The sequence below is a fragment of the Onychomys torridus genome, chromosome 13 (genome assembly GCF_903995425.1).
Source record: "Onychomys torridus chromosome 13, mOncTor1.1, whole genome shotgun sequence".
Classification (NCBI taxonomy): domain Eukaryota; kingdom Metazoa; phylum Chordata; class Mammalia; order Rodentia; family Cricetidae; genus Onychomys; species Onychomys torridus.
This window is the reverse complement of record NC_050455.1, coordinates 65,408,498-65,425,245: the sequence shown is the minus strand read 5'-3', so window position 1 is coordinate 65,425,245 and position 16,748 is coordinate 65,408,498. Positions and strand designations below refer to the sequence as shown.

At 40.9% G+C, this 16,748-nt stretch overlaps 1 protein-coding gene across 9 annotated transcripts in view; it reads right to left on the bottom strand.

The window, feature by feature from the left end:
• Positions 1-15,171, bottom strand: part of Pias2 (protein inhibitor of activated STAT 2) — an 82,684-nt gene extending 67,513 nt beyond the window's left edge. For 3 of the 9 annotated variants that reach the window (XM_036204330.1, XM_036204339.1, XM_036204338.1), the window contains exon 1: positions 14,982-15,171. In XM_036204330.1, coding sequence (XP_036060223.1) covers positions 14,982-15,005 — 24 coding nt within the window. In that variant the 5' untranslated portion in view covers positions 15,006-15,171. The other 6 variants (XM_036204332.1, XM_036204335.1, XM_036204333.1 and 3 more) reach the window with 6 other exon arrangements.
• Positions 15,172-16,748: the final 1,577 nt, after the last annotated feature.

Below are 16,748 nucleotides of genomic sequence, written 5' to 3'. Positions count from 1 at the left end.
TCCTATTAATAAAACCTTTTAAGGTTCCTGCCACACAAATTCATGATTTTAAAAAGGAGTTCTCAAGTAGGTATGTGGTGCATGCTTGTAATCACAATACTGGAGGCTGAAGCTGAGTCAGGGAGACTGTTACTAGTTCAAGGCCAACATGGAACAGTCTATATCTGGCCGGCCAAGGACATACATACATCAAAACTTCATCTTAACAATAGGAATAGAAGGAAAATCCTTATTTGACAAGAGTATCTACAAATGGTGGGGCCCTCAGATTTTACTTAATGGTAAAGTGAATGCTTTCCCCAAATATTAGAAATAAGGTAAAGGTAATAGTTTGAATGAGAACTCCTGTAGGTTCCTCTGTTTGAATGCTTAGTCAAACACACTTAGGAAGTGTGCTGATGGAAGTGTATTACTAGAGGTGAACTTTTGAGGTTTCAAAAGCCCAGGCCAGCTCCACTCCCTGCCCCCTGCCTGTGGATCAAGATATAAAACTTTCAGCTACTTTTCTAGCACTATGCCTGCTTGCCTGCCTGCTTCCCAACATGATAATCACTGACTCACCCTCTTTGTAACCTGCCTTGGTCACAGTGTCTCCTCACTGTTGTCCTGATTTTTTTTTAAAGAACAGAGGACAGGAGATGTAGCTCAGTAGTAGAGTGGTTGCATAGCACATACTAGGAATTCAATCAATCCTCAGAGCCAGATCACAAAGAAATGGTAAGGTAATCAATCTATTCTAGCTTTACAACATAGCTTCAATAATCAAGATTCAAGATTGTGCTGTGTGAGGCGAAGAACGGGCAGATAGCTCAATAGAACAGAAGAAAAACCCCAAAACAGAAACAGACTTACACAAATATGCCCAAATTATTTTTGACAAAAGTATATAAAAAAAAAACTTAACAAATGTTGTTATAGCAACTGGAAATCCATAGCTTCAAATAGATCACATCTGTATTTGTATTAAAACCAGATGACTTATTCTTTTAAGGGGGACAGGGAAGGAATCTTCAGGATCTAGGTCTTAGAGTTCTTAAATATGACCGTTAAAAAGCAAGACACATAAAAAGAAAAATGACATACTAGACTTTACCAAAATTAAAAATCATGTTTTGCAAAAGACCCCTTTATAACAATAAAAAGGCAGTTATCAGGCTTGGATAAAATATACGCAAACTACCTATCTAATAAGGGGCTAAAATCTAGAATATACTTAGAACTGTTATCATTCAACAGGAAAAGAAAGGGAGGAAACAATCCAATTAGAAAAGGGTCAAAAGACATGCAGAGATATCTCCATAATGAGAACATATAGGCAAACAGGCACATGTAAATTAACATAATTAGCCACCAGGGAAATGCAAATTAAAACCTCACTAACATATCACTTAGATACCTACCAGAATGGCTAAAATGAAAAACAGTGTTAACACCAAATGCTGTCAAGGAGGATCAATCCATACATTGTTGGTAGGGAAGTAAAATGGTACAGCAAATCTGGAAAACATTTTAGCAAGTTCTTTAAAAAAAAAAAAAAAGAAAGAAAAGAAAAAGAAAAAGAAAGGAAGGAAGGAAGGAAGGAAGGAAGGAAGGAAGAAAAGAAAAACACTACACATACAATAACCATAGACCCATCAATTACACTCCTGGGAAGACAAATGAAAATTTACACATGCACACAAATGAACTATGAATAAATCTTTATAAAACTTTTACTCATAACCATTAATGTCCTTTAACAGATGACTAAAAAATTCTAATAAATACATACCCACAACTATTCCGTACTCAACAATAAAAAAGAATGACTCATTTTTTATATTATGGACCAGAGAATTAATTATGAAAGAGCAACACCAGGTCTGGGGAGATATGGCTCCATGGAAAAGTTGCCATACATGCTTGAGGACTGGCAAAATATGCAGACTCAGAAGGTGGAGACAGAATCCTCAGAGGAGGCTGTCAAGCATATTGCCAAACTGTAGGTTTCACTGAGATCCTGCCTCAATGAATAAGGCTGAAAAGAACTAACAATGATTCCTGACATCAATTTTAGGCTTCCACATACATACAAATGCATGTACACAACACACATACACAAAGAAAAAAGGTGGGGAAAGAGGCAGAACCCAGTAAGCAACATAATGCATAATTTATATAACATTCTTTTTATATTTTTTTAAGATTGGTAGTGGTAAACAGACTGACATGGGTTTAGGAACCAAATCCAGGTCCTTGATAAGAGCAGCATCTCTCCAGCCCTTGTGTAATATTAAAAATAAAAATGAACCCAGAAATTAAGAATTGATTAGTAGGTATCAAGAGATTAAGACTCAGGAGTTAGTGAGTAGGAGAGAACTAGATGTGACTACAACACAATAGGTAAGGTATCTTTGTTTTGTTGGAGTTTTTTGTTGTTGTTTCTGGTTTTTCCAGACAGGGTTTCTCTGTTTAACAGCTCTGGCTATGCTGGAACTCATTTTGTAACACAAGTGATAGCTCATACTGGTAAGGATGCAGAGCAAGGGGAATGTAATGGGTATTTGACCCACCTATAGCCTTGGGGTATCAGTCCCTAGGGTGTGGCCTCTCGGCTAGCTTAAGGTCTGGGGAACACAAATGCAGGGCTCCTTCTCTCTAATGCTCTTGGATAGTAAAGACCTTGTGAAGCAGCGGACCAGTTCTCAGCCTTCTAGGGACTCTGCAACTGAATTTGCCTCATCCTGTATCAGTGAGTTGTTCCCCCATATAATCCATTAATAAATAGTCCCTTTCTCAATAATCCATGGATTTCCTGCATTATCGGAACACTCTTCCATGGCTGGTGGGAATGCAAACTCATTCAATCACTATAGAAATCAATATGGCAGTTTCTCAGAGAACTAGGAATCAAACACCAAGCTATTATTACTCTTGGGCATATACTCAAAGGATGTTCCACCCTACCACAAAGACATATGCTCAACTATGCTCATAGCAGGTTTATTCATAGCACTCAGAAACTGGAAACAACCTAGACGTCCCTCAACAGAAGAATAAAGAAAATGTAGTGCATTTACCCAATGGAGTGTAACTCAGCTGTTTAAAAAGAACAAACAAACAAAAAATGGCATCATGAAATTTGCAGGCAGGCAAATGGATGGAATTACCAAAAAACAAAAAAAATTCTGAGTGCATAACCCAGACCCAAAAAGACAAACATGCTGTGCACTCACTTCTATGTGTATATTAGCTGTTAAGTCAATGATAATCATGCTACAATCCACAAATCCAAAAAGGTTAAGTAACAAAGAGGGCTCTCAGAGGGATGCATGAATCTCCCTGGGAAGGGGAAATAGAATAAATTTTGCAGGTGGATTGGGAACAGGAGGATAGGCTAAGGGGGCAGCGGTGTAGGGGTGGGGGAGAGATGACTGAAATTGGAGGGCATCTGGTGGGGGAAAGGATTGATGTGGAAACCTAGACGAATAGAAACTCTCAGTATTCTACAAAGGTGACTCTAGGGAGGACTCCTAGTAATAGAGGATTCAGAGCCTAAACTGGCCATCCTCTGTAACTAGGCAAGGCTTTCAGAGTTAGAAACAGAACAGCAAGCCAGCCACAAAACCAACCTATAATCTATTCCACCTACAAGATGTACTGGGGAAATGGACACACAGTAATTTGGGGAGTGGTCAACCAATAACTGATCTAACTGCCCACACCACATGAAGGAGCCCATGCCCAACACTGCCTAGATGACCAGGAATGGGAGCTGGATAGCCCAGAGACCTATGGGGCAGGTAGGGCACTGGGGTCAATAGAATGATTCCCTATATCCTTATATACTCAGAGATCAGTGCCTGGCCCAATCATCATTAAAGAGACTACCTCTGGCAGATGATGGAAGCAGATGCAGAGACACACAGTCGAACATTAGGAGAATGACTCAAACTGACTATCTCCATCAGGTCCCTCCCCTTGGAGCTCAGGGAACCCTGTGAAAGAGGGAGAGGAAGAAATGTAGGAGCCAGAGGGGTCAAAGATACCAGAAGAACATGGCTCACAGACTTCAACTAAGTAGGGCACACAGGCGCTCACAGAGACTGAAGTGGCAACTGAGTCTATGCTAGGTGCTCTCCATATATGTTATGGCTATTAGTTTGATATTTCCATGAAACCCCTAATAGGGGGAGTAGGGATGTCTCTTGACTCTTCTGTCTGCTCTTGAGACTCTTTTGCTCCTATTGGAGTTAACGCCGGTTATTAAAAACTATACTGCTCTGGATGAAAGAACAGCTTCAGTGGATTAAAAAAAAATTTCCTGGAGAGACCATAAAACAAGTATTTTGGCAAACTTCTATAAATGATCAAAGGCCAAGATAAAAATACAAATAAATGGCAATGAAATTGAGGGTTTGATAGACATAGGAGCAGATATAAAATTATTTCACCAAAATTTTAAGCATTCAGTTTGGCCTCTTCAGAAAGTAAATGTTCTGCTTCTAGGGATGGAACTTTATCTCATGTAAAACAAAGCGCAAGATGGGTTGAGTGTATAGGCCCAGAAAGAGAGATAGGATGGGTCTATTATAGTGATTGATCTAAAAGATTTTTTTTATTATACCTTTACAAGAACAGAATAGAGAAATATTTGCCTTCACAGTGTCTACTTAAAATAATCCCCATCCTGTTAAAAAGTACCACTAGAAAGTTCTTCCAAAAGGAACATTAAACAGCCTCATCTTATTTCAATATTTTGTACAACAGCCATTAGAACTAATTCCTAAGCAGTTTCTTCAATCTACAATGTATCACTGTATGGATGATATCTTATTGGCTGATTCAGACATATACTTTAGAAAAAATGTTTGATGAAATAAAGAGAATTTTGCCTTGTTGGGGATTATAAATTGCTCCTAAATAAAATAAGAGATCCTATTATTTAAGATATAAAATAGGTTTACAGACAATACAACCACAGAAAGCACAAGTCAGGAGAAATCAATTACAAATTCCTTAATGATTTTAAGAATTTGCTGGGAGATATTAACTAGCTATTACCCATAACTGGATTAACAACTCAAGAACTAAGTAATTTATTTCAAACCTTACAAGGTGATAAGGGCTTAAATAGTCCATGAAAGCTACCAGCTGAGACTAAGAGAGATTTGGCTCTGGTAGGAAAAAAAAAAAATCACAATATACACACATAGATTGCTTAGCTCCAGAGCTTGATTGTATTCTGGTTATTTTACCTTCTACTCATTCTCCTACAGGAATTCTTTTGTTGTTGTTGTTTTGTTTTTGGAGACAGGGTTTCTATGTGTAGCTCTGGAGCCTGCCTGGAACTTATCCTAAAGACCAGGCCTGCCTCTGCTTCTGCCCCGCTGAGTGCTGGGATTAAAGGCATGCACCACTAACAAATGGCTTCCTACAGGAATTCTTATGCACAAAGATCTTAGCATGGATATTTTTACCACACAAACAGAATAAATAATTAAAGACCTATATAAAAACATAAAATTAAATTAAATTAAAAAGGTATCTGAATTGACTCTGAAAGGAAAATTGAGACTCCATCAATTTAGCAGGAATAGTCCCAACAGAAATTACCAATGCTGAAATTGCCTCACTTTGGGCAGAAAATGAACATTGGCAAAGAGCTTGCAGTAAATTCCAGGGAGAAATTAGCAACAAATATCCCAAAAACAAGAGACCAGTTTATAAAAAGAATTAGATTCTCCCTCATATAATAGAGGTAACAACAATTTCTGGAACCCCTACATTATATATTGATGCAAATAAAACAGGAAAGGCAGGTTGTAAATCAGGAAAATTAAGTGGCTCAAAATCCTTATAATTCAATTTAGAAATCAGAATTATATGCTATTCTCATGGTATTATTATTAGATTTTTCAGAACCTCTTAATATAGTTACTGACTCTCAATATGTAGAAAGAGTTGCTTTACATATTGAAACTGCTGAACTTATTCCAGATGATTCAGAATTAACTTTGTTATTTATTCAACTATAAGTTAACAAAAACGGAAATCCATCCTTTGTCTATAACACATATCAGATCACATATAGGTCTACCAGGCCTTCTAGCACAAGGAAATGATTGAATTCATCAGCTATTGGTAGGAAATGTGCTAGAAGTCTCAGCATTTCATAATTCAAATGCAAAGGTTTAAAGACAGATTTTTCTATCACATGGCAACAAGCCTAAGAAAATTCCCTACTTGTTCTTTGTATATTCAAACTTCATTACCTACAGAAAGTAACCCCAAGGGCATTCAAAGAAATGAAATTTGGCAAAAGGATGTTTTTCGTTTTTTTAGAGTTTAGAAAATTAAAATATGTGCATCATACCATCGACACATGTTCAGGATTTAACAGGCAACTGCTTTAAGTTCTGAAAAGGCTGATTCTGTATTTACACATTTATTAGAAGTCATGGCTGTTAAATTCCAATCTGCTCCTAGAAATCCACCCCTACATCCTGATGTAAAAGTCTCATTCTAAGGAAAAACTCCCAATCCTCTCTCTCTTCCACTTTTCCTCCCATGAGGTGCACACCCTCACCCTCTCTCTTCTCTCTCTGTCTCTCTCTTTCCTATTTTTCTCTTCATCTCTCTATTATAATAAATGTTCCATGTGGATGCAGCATCCAGGTTGTGAATACTAGCCATAGCCACTTCCACCACCATGCCCACACAGGATCCCCTGTCCTGTCATATCCCAACCTCGTCCACTACCGTCATGTCCCTCCCCCACCCCTGGCACAATAATTCATAACAATGGCCATCATGGGAATACAAATTATGACTGACAATGCTCCAGCATATGTCTCTAGTAAAATGAAACAGGTTTTTTTTTTGCATATTCAGGTACACGACACAATCCTACAGGACAAGCAGTTATAGAAGGACACAATTACACCGGGTGGCGGTGGCACATGACTTTAATCCCAGCACTCCAGAGGCAGAGGCAGAGCCAGAAAGATCTCTGTGAGTTCGAGGCCAGTCTGGTCTACAGAACAAGATCCAGGACAGGCATATTAAAAAAAAAAAAAAAAAAAAAAAAAAAAACACTACACAGAGAAACCCTATCTGGAAAAAAAAGAAAAGAAAGATCCAATTGCACTTTAAAGATATGCTTAATACACAGAAATGAGTAACAAAAACTCCCAGATATAGAGTACACAGTGCTTTACTGACTTTTTTTAATGCTCATAAACAGGGAACAATGGCTGTGGAGACATTGGATAATAGAAATAAAATGAATTAAATCACCCTATATATTTTAAAGATGTGTTGACCTCAGAATGGAAACCAGGATATGTGTTACGTTGGGGAAGAAGTTTTGCTTTTGTTTCCACAGAAGAAACGCTATGGATACTATCAAGATTGATAAAGATTAGATTTAAATAGGAAAGGCCTCTTGACTAGGAGAGGTGATAGTTCATCAAACAGTTTGGTCATTCAACCCAAACTATTAAGACTAACAATGCCTTTCATTTGATCAAGTAAGAAAAAAAATTGTATTATTAAAAGATAATATTTTTTTGTTGTGAAAAAAACATCTTGCCTTAACAAAGATATAACCTGACAAAAAAGGAATTCCCCAAAGACAGGATTGGGGAAGGGTTTTTGTTTTTGTTTTGTCTTTCTAGGATAATAAAACCATCCAGCTACAGAATGAAGACCACTGGACAAATGAGACATATGCACAGAAAAATGTCTCAAGAAAAAAAGTAAATTTGGCCTAATGGTATAGCATATATCCAACAGGATAAACTTTCATAAATCTTTCCCAATACTTGTTTCTGCTGCTCTCTACAAACATAGAAGGCAAATAGTCTGTTTGTGGTCCCAATTCAATTAAAAATAAAAGCTGACTTTGGAGATGGAATGTGACTCTCTCCTTCTCTAAAACCAAGCATAACTGTTAAAGGAAAATCCAAAATCTCTGTCTCATGTCAGAAGAACAACCTGGTACAGGACAGAAGAAAACAAAAATTAAGGGACTATTCTGTTGTGACTAAAGTATAAATATTATCTCTAAATTTATAAGATTGCTATATATATATATATTTAAACTTTCTGCCATGATATTAATGGTCATATAGAGTACTAATTAATTCTAGAGATAGGCTTTATCTAGCTTCCTGTACATGATTTAGGGTTTGAATCTGAATCAGGTAACTAGGAATTAAGTTTGTATACCTGGATATACTTAATAGACTGTGGTCTGTTTTTGGTTTTGGTTGTTTTATTTTTCGAGACAGGGTTTCTCTACGTAGTTTTAGAGGCTGTCCTGGAACTTGATTTGTAGCCCAGGCTGGCCTTGAACTCACAGAGATCCGCCTGCCTCTGTCTCAAGAGTGCTGGAAGTAAAGATGTGAACCACCACCACCCAGCTATAGATTGTGGTCTTTTAACCTCTCTGAAATCTGCTGCATACAATATTTAAAATGTTTAAGTTTCTTCAGTGAACCATGATCATTCCTAACAGCAACCTTGGAAGTCTCCAAAAAGATGAAGGGGCCCCACAATGACGATTCCACCTGGATTGGTGTAATGCCATTAAGCTGACAAACACTACACAAAGATCAGCTTTAAATTACAAACTGCTCAGGACAATTTCAAAACAGCTGAAATGGCCCAGCCTCACAGACTATCTAGCCAAGACTTCAGATGGGCTCCACACTTTCCTATCACACAGAGACTAAAAAAATAACACAGCTAGTTAGTTCCCAGAAATTGACCATTATCCCAATTTTCTCAAGGTCGACTAAAGATGTCATCACCCCCAGAGAACAGGAAGTAATTTTAAGAATACCACGCAAACATTCCCAAGAGGTGGGATGGGTGGGTTTTGATTGTTGGGGGGAGAGAGGGGGTTGTCGATGTTTGTCACTGCATCAGGGGTTGGTTGCAAATTGTTACTAGTCATGGTAAGGGATAAAACTAAGAAAGGGGTGGTTAAATTTAATGATTTTTTTCTGAAAATTAGGGGGAAGGGATTTGGAAAGAATAGGATAAAGAGGTAAATTATTGAATCTACTATAAACTACAAAACAAGTATTAATCTCACATATTTTACATTGGTATGGATTTTTATATATTGATAGAAATTTAAGGTTATTTTTGTTACAGTGTATATGTTTCTACTCAAGACATTTTTGTATACTGATAGAAATTTAAGGTTACTTTTGTTATACTGTATATATATTTCTAGTCTTCTTTAAGGTATTTTACCTATGCAGCACATTTAAAATGGTAATGTATAATTAAGAAATACAGGTGGTTAGTCATCTGTAATAATCAAACTTACAGTTATGTTAGGTATGTTTTCAAGGTTTAAACAGAGATATATTTTATATAAACAGGTGGTCTTCAAATACTTCAGAGACCGACAGAATATGGCATTTAAGATACTTTAATAACGTAAGGCTTTTTGTGACAGTGAGACACATCTGCTCCTGACAGCACCAATTTAGTTCAAAAAAGGATGATAGGCATTGAAGAACCTCCATATGGAGTTAGTTTTAATTAATATAAGCCTCTGTGTGTCCATTTGGATCTGAGCAACTGCAGGACCACAAGGATGAGGGAGCTGGGTGGGCACAGGAAAACTTCCAACTACAGTGTCTCTTGACAGCAATAGAAACCCTAAGACAGAGCTCAACAACAGTCTTGTCTTCACACAGAGTTTGAGACCAGCTTGAGACCCTGCATTAGATAAACAAAAGTTAAACACACAACATAACACTTCAATTCCATTCCTAGATATCGACAAGAGAACTGAAAACCTATGTCCATACAAAATTTATTCCAATATAGATGAATACTTGTACTAGCCAGTAAGTAGAAATAACTCAATACCTGACAATTACATTCACACAACAGAAAACTATTCTGTCAAAAAGAAACAAATTACTGGTACATGCTACAACACAGACAAAGCCAAAGAACATTATGCTACATGAAAATGAGCCAGACACAAAAGGCCAATGTTGTGTGATTCCATTTATATGAAATGTTCATGACAGGCAAATCAGACAGATGCTATGGTATGGTGAAAAGATGAATTATAAGGAGTGACTACTATGGCAACAACTGAAAACAGGACTTCTTTGGAATAAGAAAAATGTTAAGTTAGGCAGTGGTGATATAAGTATGACTTTGTGAATGGTCTAAAGAGCATAATATCCAATACTTTCAGTGGCTTAATTTTACAGTACATAAATCATCTCAATTTAAAACTAAATAAAAAAGGAGACATCAAACACACAAACAAAGGCAAACATGCTGGGGGAAAAAAGGAAATTTTCAGATGTAGAAATCTGCCATTTCATCAGAAAGTTATTCATGTTTACTGGAGGGAACATACAGACCTACAAAGCAAACAAATACAAAATCAAATATCGAAGAATATCATGATTTCCTGACAACTGAAAATTGTCTATTTCATTTTAAATTAACATTTATTTAACTTTGGCATGCCTTCATAGACAACTCAAGTACTGAAATCTCAGTTGTGTCTCCTAATAAACAGCACCGAGGCACCATGGTTTTCTGTCACAGCACATACATTAGTCAGTGGTTTGGTGGAGGGGTGATGAGGACTTATAACTTCAACAAATCATTAACTTCTGAATTCTCCTCTGTCCTCATGCTTCCTAAAGAAGATTCCTGGTACGTGTAAAGGGATCACACACTTGGATCTTCTAGGCAGAAAATTACATGTTACAGAATAAAAAACCCACCTCTATTTTCCTCATCTCACCTTCCCATGCTTCCATCAAAGTTAGGACATGATATATGCTAGGCAAACTCTACATAGCAATGAGCGCCATCTCCAGCCAAGTTAACTGATTTTAAATTACAATACAATGAACTTTACAAGTTTTGTAAAGGTTCTAGTGTACTCACAGCTATGACATTATAATCAAGATACACATCCAAACCTTCATATGCATCTTCACTCTTTCTGTAATACACAGAAAGCAAGTTCTCAATCCATGAAAGAAAGGTAATAAAAGATGGATGCCGTTTAAGAAAAATAAATAACTAGAATGTCACTGCAAACAGATCTCTCATACACTGCTGTTTAAAGAACAGAATGGATTAACTAGATGGAACTGCTGCAAAAACTTTTTGAAGTACAACTGCCACCAGAAACTCAGTATTGGAACTGTGTAACTAACAAGCAAGGAAAGACAAGGGCAGAAAAAGCCAGTGAATGGTTGAATTGACTGAAATGGTCCCAGAAACCCAACCCTTCTGTCTTCATGACTTCACCCAGTACTTAGATTTTTGAGAGATTTTTTTTTTTTTTTTTTTTTGAGACAGGGTTTCTCTGTGTAGCTTTGTCCAGGCTGGCCTCGAACTCACAAAGATCTGCCTGCCTCTGCGAGTGCTGGGATTAAAGGTGTGCGCCGCCACCACCTAGCAAGAGATTATTTTAGGGGAAAAGCAAAGTGGCAATGACAAGCACACACTGATCTTTGTGGTGGTTTGAATGTGACTGATTAGAAGGACTAGGAGTCGAAGTCTTGTTAGAAGAAGTATGTATCTGGGGTTAGGCGTTGAGGTGTCAGGAGTCTAGGCCAGGCCCATGCTTCTCTCTTACTCCCTGCTGATTGTGGATCAGGATATAAAGCTCTTAGCTCAGCAGTTCTCAACCTGGGATCTGAACGAAACAAGGGGTCGCCTAAGTCCATCAGAAAACATATTTACATTACAATTCGTTAACAGTTACAAAACAGTTATGAGGTAGCAACAAAAATAATTTTACAGTTGGAGGTCACAACACGAGGAACCACTGTTTTAGTTACTGCCCTAATCTATGCCTGTCTGCTTCCCACAATGATGATTAATGGGCTAACCCTCTCAAACTGTAAGCAAATCCTAGTTAAGTATTTTCTTAAGAGCTGCCTTGGTCATGGTGGCTCTTGAAAGCAACAGAACAGGAACTAAAACAATCTTGTAACAAGTTAATTCACATCTAGCTACTTAATTCACAAACTAGTTGGCCATCCCTTCAATTATAACAAAGATGTTATAAGTGGGCATCTAGGGAACCAATTATCTTCCCCAGCACATGAAAGCTTCTCAAACAAGCCACACTATCATTATCATCATGGACTACGCAGACCACCTCTTCCTTCTCAAAGAACTTCTTTCCTTTCTTCAAACCTTAGAATGGTTTCCCAAATCAAGTCTGAACCATGACTCCAATGCCCTGGGCTCTAGTCCAGTGGACTCTGGTCAAAGCTCTAGATTCGCTATATTCTCTCTCAGAAGAACAGAAGAAATCTAGACTGGTAACCTCCTAGTCACTTAGGACTGAAAGGCAAAACACAGAGCCCACCATATTCTGTGACCACATAGTGCCTCTCTGTCACTAGCTCCTGTCTTGAAAAGAAAAATCTTGTCAAGTAACCCTTTAAGGCTCTGCAGCTACCTTATCAAATGACACCTCCCCTCCCCACCCCTTTCCCAAGCCTAAAAAGTAAAAGGGCAGAGACAACTAAACACTGGAAAGAGGATGATCTTTCTTTCCAATACAGACAGCACCAGTCACATGAAACTGCTAATGCTATGCTGACCCTCAACAGCTAAACTACAGTATCCAAACCAGTCTACCATCTCTCCCACTACCAAGAAAATAACCAAAAAGCTAACTCTGCCTGGTCCTATAATTTATTTAACTGTCACTCTGATGATCAGAATGTAATATAGACCAGAAACCATCATCTGAGAGCCATAGAAGTTTCTTCCCCTTCTCTTCCTTTCAATATTTTTGTTTTTAGTCCACTCTCCCATTTTCCTTCCACTTTTATGTTTTAAAAGGGTGGGATTTATCATTTAACTTATTCTATAAATTTCAAAGTGATTAGGAGTTCCACTTAGACTCAATGGCACCAAACAACTCTAACATGGACTCCAAAGAACTCGAAGATTCTGAAGTCAGGTAACTGGTGTTTAAAATTTCAGTATTTCTACTCTCAAACTGTGATCTAGGTCAAAATTTAACCTATGTTTCATTTTCTTCACAGAATTGTGAGAATAACAATGTATATATGAAATATTTGAACCAAAGTTCAGCATGTATAGGGACATATCAAAATGGCTATGTGCCCTCACAGCCACTTTTTGCACTGGGTAGTAGGATAGCACTGGGTAGTAAGATAGCACGTGTCTGCCCTAAGCAGCTAAGGCAAAACCTAGTGGATAATCTTCCAGCATCTACTCAGTCTGAAACCTTCCTTCCTTTCCTCTGAAAACTCAGAGGCAAAGTCTCTGGTGGCCATCTACTATGAGTGAGGGAAATCAAGGGCATTCATTGCCTTTTACCAATTACAAGGAGATGCAAATACCAGGTGACTCGGGTGATGGGAAGGTGAAGCTTATCCACGAAATGAAATGGAGAAAAGCAAAAAGGATACCTTGGTTTCCACTGCTTTCAAGGTCCTGGTCCCACTTCATTCTAAGCACTGATGCCCCTTCCCACACTATACGATTAAGGTTAGTTCTTCACTTTAACCAGTGACTCTTCTAAAAATCTAATACAAGCCCTAGAGAGGTTTCCACCAGACAAACTTAAAAAAAAAACTACCTTCCCCAGAAGAGGAAATATACATCTTTTACTACACAAAAGTTAAGGTAATATTGCAGGGGAAAATAACTCCAGTGTTCAGTTTACTGTGGTGAGGCACACTTGTTTCAGAAGCACCACTAAACACGGGACAAATAAAAGTCAAATGTCCTTCACAATCATAGCTCTCTGTATAAACTGATATGGAATACAACATGCATCGATATACTTTTTATTGGAAAAACCGTTCATTTCTGAAACAGGAGGGAAAATGGTTGCTGGGCAATCACTCACGTTCATCCTTTTGTTGGTGTCCAAGCAGCCAACAACCCTTTCCACGAACAATAATAGTCTTACAAAGCACCACAGTCACTGGCTAAGTAAAGTAACCCAAACATCGCACACGGCTAATTTACCCCAACTGGTTGCAGTTCATTTAAGTTCAAATCCAGACTTATATGTCTCCACTTTAAAACACAATTTAAAAAGCAGGGTTTCTATCTGTAAACAACCGACATATGTCGTCAGTAATTTAGGGTTCAATCCAGCTCATTTATCACACCCGGTCTGGTTAGGGGTAAGACTTCTCCGAAGATCATCAGTCTGGTGGAGGGAGGAAAAAAAAATCTTTTTCCGTGTAACCTCCAACCGCCTCTATTGCAGACCCCGACTACAAAGGTCCCCAACAATAAAGTTATGACCTTGTTCTCATGCTAACAGTTTCTTCCTCAAGAGCCAAAGGAGTGCGCAAACTACATGACAACGCGGACTCTGAAGATGGCTTACCACGCTTACACACCAAGTATCTGGGTATCAGGCCCACTACGGAAGGCGGTGTTCCCAAAAGAGCGCGCTTCTCCCCGCGCTGGGGCAGCGCTGGTGGGAGGAAGGGGCCTTCGCTCCTGACAGACAGACAGACAGACAGACAGACCTGCCTAGACCACGGCGGGGAAGAGGAAGATCCCCAAACGCAACTTCACGTTTCCGAAGGCGGTCTTCTCCCCCCACCCCACCACCACCACCACCGCCGCCGCCGCACCACCCCCGTGGACGGCGGGCACGCACTCTCCGGGATCGCCACCGCGGGGACGAGCGCCGCTGCCCGGCCGAGTCAGCCCACCGGCCCCGAGGGCCGGCCCGCCAGGTGTGCGGCCCGCCGCCCGGGCCAACCGCCCGCCCAGGCCCGCTCCGTCCCTCCCTCCCTCCCTCCCTCCCTGCGTCCCTCCGTCCCTCCCTGCGCAGCGCCGGAGGATGCGGCTCCGCCAACCGGCCGCGCGCCCCGGCGCCGCCGCGCTTGCTCCCGCCTCCCCTCCCCTCCCCCCCCCCCCCGCCCCGCGGCCTCCGCTCTCTCCCCCCCCCCACCCCCCCCCACCCCCGCCGCGACGCTCACCCTCAACTCCTCGAAATCCGCCATTTTATCCCGCCCGCGGGCGCCTCAGCCGTCGCCGCTCCTCCGCCCGCTGCCGCCAACGCCGCCGCCGCCGCCTCCTGCCACATCCTGCACTGGGGCGCCGCTCTAGACGCCGCGGCCGCCGCCGCCGCCGCCGCCACCGACACCGGGCCCGTCACGTGACCTGCGCGGGAGCCCCGCCCCCCGGCCGCGCGCAGGCCCCGCCCCGCCGCGGCGCCCCCAGCCCACCCTGCGCGGCCTTCCGCCCCAGCGGCCCCCACGCGCTTCCGGTGGTGGCCTGTCCCTGCTGAGCGTCGCCCGGCCCGAGTTTCCCTGCTCACCACCACCACCAGCCCGCACCCCCTGCCTCCCCAGCTCCCTTTTCCCTACTCAGGAACGCTGGCCGCTCCCGAGACTCGGAGGAACGGTCGGAACTGCCGCGTCCTTCCCGGACTTAGAGCGAGGCCCTGGCAGAGGAAGTGGCCGGGAAGAAGAGGTGACGGGACTCACTGAAACATTCGGGAAGATTCTCACAGTGCGCTTCTCCAGGTGGCTGACTGAACAGAGGAAGCCGCCGTGATGCCATCCCCACAGTAGCCAGTGGTGCGATAATCCAAGTCTGGGTGATGGGTGAACTGTTGTTCCGAGCTAATGGTGCTCACGACTAAGAATTTCTTGTGGGTTTTTTTGTTTTTTGAGGCTGGGTATTGCGATGTATCCCTAGCCAGGTTGGAACTCTTGTAGTCCACGCTGGTCTGGAACTCAAGGGAGAGCCACCTGCCTAAGCCTCTTGAGTGTTGGGATTAAGGGCGTGTGCCACCACACCCAGCCAGATAAGACCTTTTCATTTACGTCCTTAAACTGTTCACCTTTGCTGATTTTTTTTTTTTAACTGACCTTAAAGGGAATGTCAGTGACCTGGACAACAGAGTTGAAAGAATTGTTGGGTGAGGTTAGGAGAAAAGCGAAGTAAGGGTGCCCCAGAAAACCCTGGTGAAGTTGAAAGATCAGGAAAATCTGATAGCTGGAGGATGAATGAAGAGACGTGAGATGGACGAAAGATTACTGGTGCTCCCTAACATAAGGGAAAACAAAAAACAAAAAAACCTGGGTACCTGCCTGCACTTGGAAGGTTGAAGCAGGAGGATCAGGAATTGTTAAGGAGCCAGGTGGAGGCTAGCCTGGAGTACAATGTGAGACTAAAACAACAAAAATACAGTGAGTGACTATGCAGCGTCAGCTGGCTGAAACACACAACTCAGATTTCATTGATAAGGCTCGTGGAAGCCCTGTTTATTATTGCTCCTACCTAAGGCTTCTCTTCATGCATTCATTCTGAGAGCGTTTAAAGTGTCGGGTCCATGGGCAAAGAATTCCTACTCTATACGGTCTAGAGTTCTCACTTGCACGCTAAGATCTTCCTTCACCCATTTTAATTCAAATGCCTTCTGAAGCTTAGATCATAGCTCAGTGGTAAGCTCTTGTCTAAACTATGTTAGGCCCTGACCTCCCATCCCCAACACAGGAAAACAGAACAAAAAAGCCCTTGAATGTCTCTTCTTGAATCCTTACCCAAGAGTTAGCTGAAAGCCTAAACTGAGTAAGGTCTATGTGTGTAATAAATACCTGAGCTTCAGTAAATGGAATGTTTACAGCTGACTGAAAGAATGTTTAAAAACAAAAAGTCACTGTTCTGTTTCAAGCACTTCTGCTGCTATGAAGCCACACCGAGGCCAAGACAACTGTTATAAAAGAAAGCATTTAATT